Source organism: Trachymyrmex septentrionalis, unplaced genomic scaffold (assembly GCF_001594115.1).
Source record: "Trachymyrmex septentrionalis isolate Tsep2-gDNA-1 unplaced genomic scaffold, Tsep1.0 scaffold62, whole genome shotgun sequence".
Lineage (NCBI taxonomy): Eukaryota > Metazoa > Arthropoda > Insecta > Hymenoptera > Formicidae > Trachymyrmex > Trachymyrmex septentrionalis.
In genome coordinates, this window is record NW_017305800.1 from 1,210,060 (window position 1) to 1,222,924 (window position 12,865).

Consider the following 12,865-nt stretch of genomic DNA (forward strand, 5'->3'; position numbering starts at 1 on the left):
AGGTGATCCTCCACCGACGCATTGTTTTCGGCAATCGAGCGATCGTCACCGAGATCATCTGCGCGAGTTTCTCTCGCGTTTGCCGATCCAATCGGTCCAGCCGATCGGAGCATGGTCCGAGTGCGAGGAAGTCTGTAGAAGAAGCTATCGAGTGAGAGCTAACGAGACGACGTCGTTCACCGCGACCGGAAGGTCGCGTAGGTGTCGAGGTTGGCCGGGGTTGTCGACACCACGGCGAGCGCGTCGAGGAGGAGAAACGGCGGTGGTCGCGGTTAGCGTTTCGGCTAACGGTCGAAACGTCAATCCGTCAGTATACGCTCTAAGTTCTCGATGCTGCAGCCACCGTCTCCCCTCCTGGAGATGGCGTCCCTGAGACTACCGGATTCGGAGGAGTTTGACGTTGATACGCGCCGCAGGAGTAATAACGGCAACGTGCCAGCCACGACAGTCGCGACCGTGCCGCCGGGTACCGGCACCTTCCTGCAGATGAGGGACGATCTGGGTGATTATTTTAACAACCTGATCACGGAGGCGATCGCGACGACGAGCCCGCGTGCCACTATGGAGGATCAAGTCCTGTTGTTCAATGCCAGTAAGAACCTGTCGGTGATCGAGCACGCGTCCGATCGGTTCTATAGGCACAGCGTGGCCATGTCAGCGGTCTATTGTGTGGCTTATGTAGTCGTCTTCGTAGTCGGTCTGATCGGCAATAGTTGCGTTATCGCCGTGGTGTATCGGTCACCTCGCATGCGGACCGTCACGAATTTCTTCATCGTCAATCTCGCGGTGGCCGACGTGCTCGTCATTGTCTTCTGTCTGCCGGCCACGTTGATGAGCAACATCTTTGTCCGTGAGTATCGAGATACTTTTTCTCTTACGCTTTGAGGATTTTTATTTTTACTTCAAGCTTAATAAATATTAACGAGGAAGCAGAAATTTCTAGTATTTTTTTGTAGATTCAGAAAACGTATAAACGTTTTTTTTCCAGATGTTACTCTTCCAGATAGTATTACTTTTACAGTCATCGATATTCTATATCAAATTTCTTTTGTTTAAATTGCATGTTGTTTATTATATTATTTTTTTGGACATTCGTCAGTAGATTTAATTTAAGCATTGATCGCGAGATAACTTGTAAATCATTTTTTACTCCCACGTGAAGCGCAAGAAATGTTCCTTCGAGCGTAACAAAAATATTTATGAGCTACCCTCCAACGCTAAGTGTGCTCCATTTGGAAGAAGGAAGATTTCCAAGGGCAGTTAAGTGGTCGTCACAATGCATACAATTCTAATTTGACGTTGTGAACTTTTCGTTACAACCCCCTTTCCGGGTCGTGTAAGGGGGGTTGGTCCTAAGCCAGAGTGGGAAGGTGGTGCATTCCTTTCGTATTACTGTAAAATCGATCTTCGCGTCTCTCATTCCCTCTGCCACCCTTTGGCACTCGAGGCAACTCTCCAATTCTCGACGAGCCGACAGCCGGATCGCGAGTAATCGGTTCGTTCTCGGATAATAGCGCCCGGCCCGAGTTAATGACGTGCGGCATGAATTACGAAACGGCCCGAGAAATGGACAAATAGCGTGCAAATTTAGACGTTATGTTATGTCGAATGGTATCGACACTGTCGACTATATCGATAACCAAGTGAGTGGATGTCCAATCCGAAGTAATGCAAACAGATCGCAGACTTACGACACCGATCGCAATTTGAGCAAACAAACGGCGTATTTGCATTTCCACGAACATCATCACGCGGCTGACGCTCGAGTAGAGAGAAAACAGAAGAAAAAACACGTGGTTTGCAGCTCTTTAGAAAATCAACGGATCGTAACTCCGCCGTAATTCCGTCTGTTAATACGTGCGTGAAAATCACGCGGTTTGCACGCATCGCCGTATCGCGTACGAGCTTCCAATTAACTCGTGCTGTGAGCTTCATAAAAACTCACATTTTTCGCATGCTTCGATCGAGCGGTGTATCGCCGTAAAAAACTGATGCATTAATACCGTAATATTCAAATATTAGACATCTAATTTATTTCATTAAATTACTACTAATATATTTGCGCGATAATTTCAAATAACACACATGTAAGATAATTATATACATAAAATGTTTTTTCAACGATATTTTCTGAGATTGAAGTAAATCTTAAGAGATGTTTAAAACAATGCAAAAGCAATTATTAATATATTTGCGCGATAATTTCAGATAGCACACACGTGACGAGATGATTATTTTTGACAATATTTTTTTACAATTGAAATAAATTTTAAAAGAGGTTTAAAAATATTTTCTAAAGAAAGCAGGTAATAAGTTATTAAAGGAGTTTTAGAATGATAATACCCGTACTAATTTCCTGTCGCTGTTTCTTTGATTAACCTTGTACGTCGAATTTTCTGGAGCTTTTGTTCTCTTACTATCGATTGTACGTGATATTGCCATGTAATGCGTTTTGTTTTATCTTTAGCTTATATAAGTGCGTATTTAAAAGAAGTAGAGACATTTGCAATTTTAATTTATACCACACAACGTGTGTCACGTAAAGTGAATGCAACATACGTATGGCCAACCATGTGGGAACGCCTTTCTGCCCTTGCCAGACTTATCTTATACAGCATATATTTCGCCAGTTGCGCGTCAATACATACATACACACATACATACGTACATTTATATATGTACACACATGTAAAATAATGTATATAATATATAACGTACATATAAACACAAGTATCATATATATGTGTATTATATATAAATTACATATAGGCTCCATACATATTTATATCTAACACTAGATCGCTGACTTGTACTACCTATATACCGTGCATAAAAATTGATTCCAAAACCTATGTATTACATAGCGTGATATAGAAATACAACGGTCACGTGGTCACATAATGTGTAATGGCTGCGATAGGGCCACTTCAGCCACATGTTTGCGTTATATATTCATGCTTTTACGTTAAAAGTTACAATACCGATATCTTGCCGCGTGAAAAGTTGTCACGGTTTAAGTGGAAAAAATTCGGAGATAATATTTCGTAGATAAGTTGCAATCAATCATGGTATACGGTGTCGGTGTAACATATACATGCGCATGCGTTGACTAGTAATGTTCCTACGTCACGGGCATATACACCATGAGTTTAGTACATACTTTTCGGAATCATATATTAGAGCCAAGTCAGCGATTTAATGTTCGATATAAATATCTATGATAGACTCCCTCTCTAAAACTTTTAGAGCGAACTCTCACTCCGAAGAGTGAACTCTCGAAGATTGAAAATTGATCTACTCTTTTTCAAGACCGGTTCAATTTTCATTCTTTAAAATGTAAAACTAAAGAATTCGGAAAAACTTATTTAATTTATTTTCCAAATTTTGTAAAGTTCTTCTGATAGCCTGGAAACGCGTAATTAACAGTATTATGTTCCGTTACTGATCATTATCAGGTTTATGAATGTAGAAGCCACCTGTCTGTACGTAGCCACGCGCTGCATAGTATACTTGCATAATTGCGGTAGCGAAGCGCACGATCTTAAGGAGCGTAATCGTAAATGGGAACGTAAAAGCGTATTTTTACGATCGTATTTCGTTTCCTATCGAAGACATGCCGTTTTATCGGCAGTTACCGGGAATGCGCTATTAGGCCCGTCAGATTCTCTCGGCTATCTCGAATCAGGCGCCGCGACGCTGGCGTTCGCTATCACGCCCCATTCGATTAATCCACGATCAAAGCCAGCCGTCTTGTGTATCGCGAGTCTTGTGTATCCCTCTGATAGAAAATCAATTTGCTGCTAACGAAAATATGGAAGATATTTTTGCTCGTATTGATAGCTCTCAGCAAAAGAAGAAGCTCCGCAATCCTTAATTTTCTATCGAACGTTCTTTGGGGTTCCATGTTGATTAAGTCCCGATTCTATTTTTTCCTAATACGCTAAAAGCTTATTCAAGTAAATCTGTATGACCCCATATCAAATACGAGTGAAGAATTTAATCAGTCAAATGTAAAAGAATGCCGTATTATTATTATCCATACTTTATTGGATAATACAAAGTCTAGGTAAATTTATAAAGAAGCGCTACGTGTTTTTGCAAAATATAAGCGAATATGATTTAACGTATGAAAAACAAGTAGATACTCAGTGGAATTTTCAAATTATTGATGATGCACGTTGAGAGATAAAATACCAAAAATAAAATACCACCTTCTTACCGAATCTTTTATCTACCAAGCAATCATTCAGTAGGAAAAGTAGCTTCGCAGCTGTTGTAAAATTCTTTAACATCATTGGTTTATACATTTAGATCCCGTGAGGAACTAAAGGCCAAAACCAATCATATTAAGCTATCATCACATTATAAGTTGTTAGTTGGAGTTTCTGGTTTCTATTTTAACCAATCATGATGCAGCTAGTCCGTATTCTAAAATAGAATCGTCAACCGACAACCGTAACCGGCAACCTAATAGTGTGATTACGGCTTTAAAGAATTTTACAACAATTACAAAGCTGTTTTTCCTGTTTAACGCAGCTATTAACTACAAGATTGATGGTATCACTAAGACGTGTCCCTGTTTCTCATTGAGAATTCACGATTATCGAGCCAAGCGATGAGATTCATCACGAAGAGACTCATTACGCGGCATTACGTGTGTGCACGCGACGTGTGTGTGTGTGTGTGTGTGTGTGTGTGTGTGTGTGTGTGTGTGTGTGTGTGTATGTGTGCATATATATATATATATATTCAGGATGCATCTTGCATCCTGGATGGGAATGACGATGTGTTAACGCGCCAGTTTCGTTTTCGTTCGTGGAATACGCAACGAATTTCGCGCCATCGATCCCGGTATAGTCTATCGTCACTGTTGGCTTGTGTCGCTCTTACTACCGCTCGTCGATTATTTACGAGACGAAAAGTAGAATGTGACTGTGCGCCGAACGTGTAAGTGACTGTACCCTTCGATAATAGGTCGTTATCGATAAAGCCGATGGCGCGGGTCACTTCGGTGAAAGTCGTTCGTTCGCCTCCGGATGAGAGACTCCGTCTTGGCTGTGAGAGCTTTCTCTCAAGGAGCAATCTCGTTTCTATGAGAGCCACGTTTAATTTTCGCTCCCCTGCGTACTTTATTGAGCGGAGCGATTTACAGGGCGGACGCGACAGATCTGTACGTGTGCGCTTAAAAAAATGTCTTTGCGGAAATTAGACTTCTCACGGAACTTGAAATAGGGATTAATAACAGAGATGTGGTTTTTTTTCTTATAAGAAGAAGTTTTTTTTTAACACATAAAACATGCGTTTCACGGAAGGAGAGGTTTCGCTAAGATATTAAAAAATTTAGTTAAATACAGATATGAAAATAATTTTGTTGGACTATCAAAATAATTATATAGGACACTCAAGCTGAGTAGTAAAATGTTGAAACCTGTTAGTATTATCATCAACGCTTAAGCGTTTTCCATAATTATTTTGATGGTCCAACAATTGTCATTTATATAATATCTAAATTTTTACATTTCTTTAGTAAAACTATTTTTTCTGTGTAGCCTGTGGAGGCTTCATAAATAATACGTTTAATAATTTTTAATTACTGAACAAATGCATTATGTTTACATACTATAGATAAATTTATTGTTCTATACAAAAATGCTATAAAGAAAAGGTAACAATAATGAGTAATTAACTATATTAACGCTTGACAAGCGTTGCATCTTACGAAGGCCAAGATAAGACTTTGAGACATGTTAAATGGTAGTTAATGCTCCGTCCATTCTTTACGCGAATATTTCAGTGTTTCTTGTCAAGAATGTCTTCGAAACACCTATAAAATATTAACGTGTTTATGCCATGTTTATGATGTTCATAAAAGCACGTGTGTTAATGTGCTCATACCTCCGCACGCGTGCGTTTTCGCACAGTGAGAAGAGCCGTTTCCCGTTCGCTTTGACATGGAAATTGGCAGCGATCTGGGGATTTTGAACTAATGACACGGCAAATCAAATTACTTGCTTTCAAAGCCGATCACCACATCACCAAACCGCGAGCTCAACGTAAATAAAATCACATTTGCCAAATACCGCAAATGGCCACGAACGAATAACACGTTATAATAGAAATAATCTTCACCCGCTCGGAAAACCTACAGTATACGGAAAGAATTTTCTCTTACAATTTATTCTGAAAATATGGTAGTTGTGGAACAACTGTTGTATTTCGAAGCATTATATATAAATCTCACTCTCTCTCATTTACTACAATAGTAAAACTACAATAAAATGTAAAATAAGTTTGATTAATTTTACTGTAAAAGTGCATGGTAAAAATCTTTAAAATATTGCATTGTATACCACAACTGTCAATTTTTAGGATAAATTTTAAGAGAAAATTTTTCCTTGTTATTTAACGTGGCCCTATTTAGCACGATCTTGTTTCAGCGCTCATTAACCCTTCATTACTCGCGAGGCGTAGAGAACACAGCTCCCGCCTTATAAATTAGCTAAATGCTATTTAAAAAAATATTTTGCATGTACCTTTATCTAAAGAATGTGTAGAATATTATTAATTTCCATTTAATTGCAAATCATCAAAGAGAATAATAAAAATTGAGATATAATGTCAAGGTGTTAGAAACACCTCACTCACGAGTAATTACATTAAAAAGAAATCACGCGAATAATGTGGAATTAACTTTCGTGATTGCAATCTGACTATTTAAACCATTTTTTTTAAAAAACCTATTTTCATATCAACTATATTTGAGTCTTTCTATCCAATATTGAATAATATCTCGTTTAAGTAATGCTCCACTTTCTAGAAATGTACGTTAAATGCTAAAGCTCGGGATATTATTGTCCATGTTCTGCGGTTATATCTAGAAAAGAAAGAACGATTGACGGTTCTTATCGACTGATCTATCATCATGAAGGAGGTTTTCATCTATCTTCGCCGTAAATCACGCTTTTATGACCTTGGGTGGGCAAGTGTCTCGACATAAGTAAATCGGTTGCCTTAACATTAATTCTATAACGTGAGTATCATTAATTATGCTTCGGGTCACGGTGAAGAGAGAAACACGAAAGTCTTACCGGGGCACCCAAACCGGGTCGTTTTTCCGAAGTGGCTGCAAAGTGGCAAGTGCCTTCTTCAACGTGCGCTTCACAAAGTCCCGAGTTACAAATAGTTCTAATAAAGCGGTGATACAAAACCCCGGTATCGTTAATCAATGCCCACACCTTCTTGTGCCTATCTTGTTGCGGACGAAATGTTTTTCGGTAACAAGCCACATCGCGCGACTGGATTTAAGGTCTCTCGTTGGTAAGCCGATAAATCACGGCCACAGAAATTCGCTCGGCATAAATTTTCCTCAAGTCTGCTTTTTTTGTTTGTATTGCAACGGGGATGGGCCAATGCAATACCGCGACACGGTGATGTAGTGAGAATCAATGGCTTCCTTTTTGTATTCTCTACTCACTAGTTCTAATTTCCTCGCCGTATCGATTAATTCTCAAGCATTGGCACGAAATGTGGGGTGCAAAATATCATTCTATATGCAGACATTTGAATTATTTTTATAAAATTTAAATAGCTCGGGTATAACGTACATCACAGACCCTTCCGGTCGGACGCGCTATGCGCGGGCAGTAAACTCTTTATCTTCCGTACAAGACTATCATAAAGCACGTCGAGTCCGGTTTGATGTGGCGACCACAAAGGACGGAGGCATTTCGCGAATGTTGTCGAAGCGCAGCGTTCTAGATAGTTGTTGTACCACACACGCACACAGGCACATCAGAGTAGTTCACACAGAGACGCAAAACGGCTGTATCGAGTATCGCTGGCTGCAAGCTGCGTGCGTGTGTATGTGCGGCACCAGGGTGAACGCCCCGAAGTGACCGCCTCCCGCACCTCCCATATACGGGGCTCTCTAACCCCGTCGGAAACTAGAGCTCGTCGGCTCTCCGCGCGCCGGTTTCCGGTTCGATCCTTTCTTTTGTTCCGTGCTCAAATCCTCTCCCAAATATCTTTTTCGCGCCATCCGTGCGTAGCGCCTATTAGCAACTTTTACCGTTCATCAACGTCATTTAGTAGAAATCCACAAAAGCGCGACCTCCTTCCGAGTCACGGATATCCTTCGCGTTTGACTTCGAATCCTCGTTTCCGAATATTAAATGTTTGCGAGATCGTTCAATCGTACCAGCATTAAAAATAGAATTACTTCAATTATGGATTTATGAGGAAAAATGAGGTTACTTCAATTATGGATTTGTAAGAAGCAGAAAACGGATAGACTATTTTATAACTCAACTTTAAAGATATATACAGAAAAATAGGTTACTTAAATTATAAATCTTCAAGCAAATAAAGGAAATAGGATATGGGTACTTTAATTCGTGATCTTTGTACTTATTCTTCTAATCTGCTATTACATTTTAATGCAAATGTTTTATTTTATTAAATATGCAATCAATAAAATTGGAAAACAGCATTTCAATGCGATTCTGTGCTATATAAAAATATTTTTATTTCAATTTATTTGGATGTGCAGAAATAACGTATTTTGAATGTGCAGTAAATTATTTCAATTATTTTTGTCGATCGGTGGTCTTATTGGTAATCACAATATTTATAAAAAAATAAACAGGTTCTAAAGAAATAAATTTAAATCGAGAGGTTTAAGCAAATGAGAATCAATACAGGATGATCATGTAAAAATTTTTTTGTATTATTTATTCTATATAGACGTTTCAATTCTCGCTTTGGGTCCTCTTCAGTTTATCACTGAGTTAACAAATTAATGATCTTGCAATACAGTACGCCAATAAAATTGTTAAGTTTATACATAAGTGTCAAAAATTTTTTTACACATAGTCACTGTTGTGTTGGTTTCCATTGGCTTAAACCTCTTGACACAATATTTATTATAGGAACTTTATGCTTCAAAGTATCTATTTGCTTTCTGATACAGAAATATCTACCTACGTATCAGAGAGTTTTGATATAAAAACATTCAAAAGTCGAGCATCGTCTTAGATATCCCTTCACTGATGCCATTTGCCTTATTGATAATTCAACCAATGTCGAACATTGCAGTAACGTCATCGATTTACGATTGAGTGTTTCGAAGATTCTTCAATCGACTTTGTTTGCTTATTTATCGATTGTTTTTTCTGTTGTTTGCGGGTTTTACTGTCGCCACGATTGTCTACTTCCTCAGCCTATGATATAATTGATAGCTATACTTGTCAATAGCACAGAAACTTTTCTATATACAGTATCACATTGAATATTTGTGTATTTGTAAAATGAAATAAAATAAAAATTCATAAGAATTGATAAGAACAAAAAGGACTCTTAATTTTAATAAACAAATAAATATATTAAAGGGTATGTAAGAATCTAAATTTCAAATTTTATGTTAAGAAAAATGATAGACTTATATTTCATAATAAATACTATTATATTCTATAATCGATTAAAAATATTACATGTTCGATTTTAGGCCTTCTTGAGATATACAATAATAAAAAACGCAGTAATGTTATCATATGATCGTAGTACTAAACTTGGAAATCATTGAATATGTATTACGAGAGACCAATTAAAAGCTCCACAGATTGAGGAATGGAAATTGTTTACCAAAAGGTTGGATGACCGATTGAACAGAATGTCTCGATGTTCTAGTAAAATAGTCAATTTAATTAATTATCTTAAGTTAAAAAGCAAGCAAGTACGTTTCCTTGGAAGAGAAGGGTCTGGTTTAAAGTGTTGTTACATGTCGATGATACGATACTCGTCAAAAAATTCTAATAATCAGTGCAATAATAAAAAATGTATAGCCGTAGTCAGAGGATAAGAATACAAAAGTTATAGTCAATCTAAAAAGAAATGATTTAAAGTAAAAATTAAAGTTATATATGACGATGTAAAATCAGTTAAGAAATAAAGTTAAAGATGTATAGTTGTTAAATAAACAAACATTAACTAAGAGAAAAATAATAGATAGAATGTAGTCTTGGTAATGTTAAGTTAGACCTTGTTTATAGAATATATGCTTTATATAGGCCCTTTGTATAGGTTTTGAGATTAAGACTGTTTTTTGTTTTTTAACATAAAGAACATTTTCGAAATTAAACGTTTATTATAGCAAGATTCTTCGTCTAAAATTTCAATGTTATTCCAATCGAAATCATGCTCTAGTTGTAATCTGTGCTTGGAAATAAAATAAGCTTCTTCGTAAACTGTACTATTAATAAAACGAGGTTTCGTTCTTAAGATACTAGGCTGAATGAAGAAGGGTATGCGCTGCACAAAATTGTGTCAATTCCATTATCGACTCATCTGCTTTTAAACGGAACTAAAATTGAGTTCCGCTAATTAATGCTGTTATAAATGAAGGTTTGTCTAAAATTAGATCGAGATATTTGTTGCATAAACATTTTATTGATACCTTTATTGGGTTCTTTCTAAAATTAGTTCACGATATAAATAATGCTGCGAATTGATCAAGGTTTGTAAAACCCACATATTGAATTGATGCAAAAGGAAGAAGTGACTGTTAAAAATGTCACTCTCGTTCAATGTCTCTATTTACGTAATGGCTGTTGTTAATAGCAAGAATATGACGAAGTTGGGAGAAGCAACGTTATTTCGAATGATGTTTGTCCAACGAGAACAGCTATAATGCATCAGGATGGAAATGCATTGAAAGACAAAAGTTGATTTATGCTGTTTCTTGTCTATTTTCTCTTCCTGCGCGAAGAGAGAATTTGTCGCGGCCTCGACGGGATTTCCGGCTAAACGAACGCGACAAATGTAAGAAAATGAGAAACAACGTCACGATGTTTCCTCAGCTGGGACACGTAGATCCAGCACGGTGTACACAATTGGTACACGTCTTGTAATCGAATGCGAACGCGAATGTCGCCATCGGGGCGCCTTATAATTACATACAAACGTGCTATTAAGCGGACAATGCGCGATATCGTAAAACATCTGAAGTTAATACAATGAATCATGCGATGTATGTTCTCAGAACAAGGAAACATTGGAAGGTGTGAAATGGAAAATTCTCAACTTTAGGGTAAACTTGGGTAAGGTGGTCATCTTATCTAAGTTCATATTATTTAATTAAATCTTATTTAATTTCGGTAGTAACATGAATTAATAATTAATATTATTGTAATAATGAGTTTTTATGAAACATGAGCAAAATTTGCATGTTCACATTTGATACGTCGAGGATTTTCTTATTGCAAAACTTGATTAAAAATTTAAGCATATGCCAAAATTTTGTTTTTTTCTCTCAACAAAAGAAATGTAGATTTGCCGCAATACTTTGTACAAAATTACTCCATAATTTCGATCTTTTGAATATTGGACGAATTCTTGAGGTAACATTGTTTTTTCCTTAATTAAACTGTCCAACATATAATCTGTAGGCGATTACAAACGAGAGACTTTGTGCGAAATGAGATTTAGGCTAGGTGAATATCAATGAATATCAAGTAAGTTTTACCTCAGCAGTGCAGCAGTGTCTTAATTCGAAGCTTTGTTATTGAGATTATTAATAGCGAATAATTACGTGAAAGTAATTGCAAAGGCGATTCAATTAAAAAGAAGGGATGAAACCTACATTCCATTTGTGTATAAAATGCGAGTCAAATCCGCCGAAATTTTCTCTAAGGGAATTCAGCGATGAATTTGACTTTGAAATTAAGATTAAAGATTCTCCGAGATATTTCTTGTATATCATATTGGGGCGCTTTGTGCACGGCGAGTTATATAAATTGCGTCGATAATCTTATGTGTACATAACAGTGTGAAATGAACTGCGATTGCCTTGACTGTGTAAGAAAGTTGTCTGTATAATTTATGGATTTACCCATATATGCATCATTCTGTCTCATGCACGCAAATTCATAAGTTTGTGCATTGATGTTTAGAAATGGAGAGAAACCGTACAAAATGCTGGTCTCGATTGTAACCGGTGCCAAAATCGTGTAAAGCGAGAGATATTGAGAGTAAATCATCAAAAGTGAATTTAAAAATTTCGTCTGGTTATATAGAATAGTTGCTTGTGTTAATCTTCTACTGTTAATTCCGGCGCGGTATAAATTTGCAGCTTTTCAATAATCTTCCGTAATCCTGCATCGGGATTTCGAGAATCCGCGGAAATTAATTCGGGAAAGCAGGATATAAGACAGACTCAAGGCAATCTTCGAGAGTGAATCAAAAATTGCAAGTAGATCCTTTGCTCATTCGATGGTTGTACGAATAATAATGCTGTTGTTATTCGTTATAACCTTAGGTATTCTTCCCTGGAGACGACGTGGTGTAACGATTTTCTCAATACATGTACTACGAATTATAGGTGGCTCGATTGTCTCCGCCTTTTGAATTCCTGCACACACATCTTATCCGCTTGGTAGAATTTGAAAAGTGCGGCAGCACACCGATAAGCTGACCCAAACCGAGATCCATACAACCTGTATTCGTGTCAAGGCGAAAGGGGCCAACACTCTCGCCTGGCCTACATCGGCCGATCGCACTCCAACCCCTCGACTTCGACCCCGTTTGCGACCCATCGTCTCTACGTCCCGATTACCCGCGCGCATCTATTCTTCGTCTTGCGTACCGTACGCCGCGATGCATCCAATGAATATGATTTCAGATTTTTCCGGAGAGATCGTAGAAATCCCCCGAAGACATGACCTCACACCAACGATAACAGTTAGTTCGCAGGATTAATATAATATTTAAGGTTTACTGCGTTCGTAATTTAACTTGGGGCGATCGATCGGATTATTTCTGTCATAGATCTTACGTGCGATGCGAGGAGACGTGAATCCCATTTGTTCGATTT

The 12,865-nt window shown here is 37.7% G+C and overlaps 1 protein-coding gene across 1 annotated transcript in view; it reads left to right on the plus strand.

Annotated features, from left to right (window-relative positions):
* The first annotated feature begins 296 nt into the window (after nt 1-296).
* LOC108752886 (neuropeptide SIFamide receptor) overlaps nt 297-12,865 on the plus strand; it is a 43,012-nt gene continuing 30,443 nt past the window's right edge. The window contains exon 1 of the mRNA XM_018494057.1: nt 297-850. Coding sequence (XP_018349559.1) covers nt 331-850 — 520 coding nt within the window. The 5' untranslated portion in view covers nt 297-330. The remainder of the gene's footprint in view (nt 851-12,865) is intronic.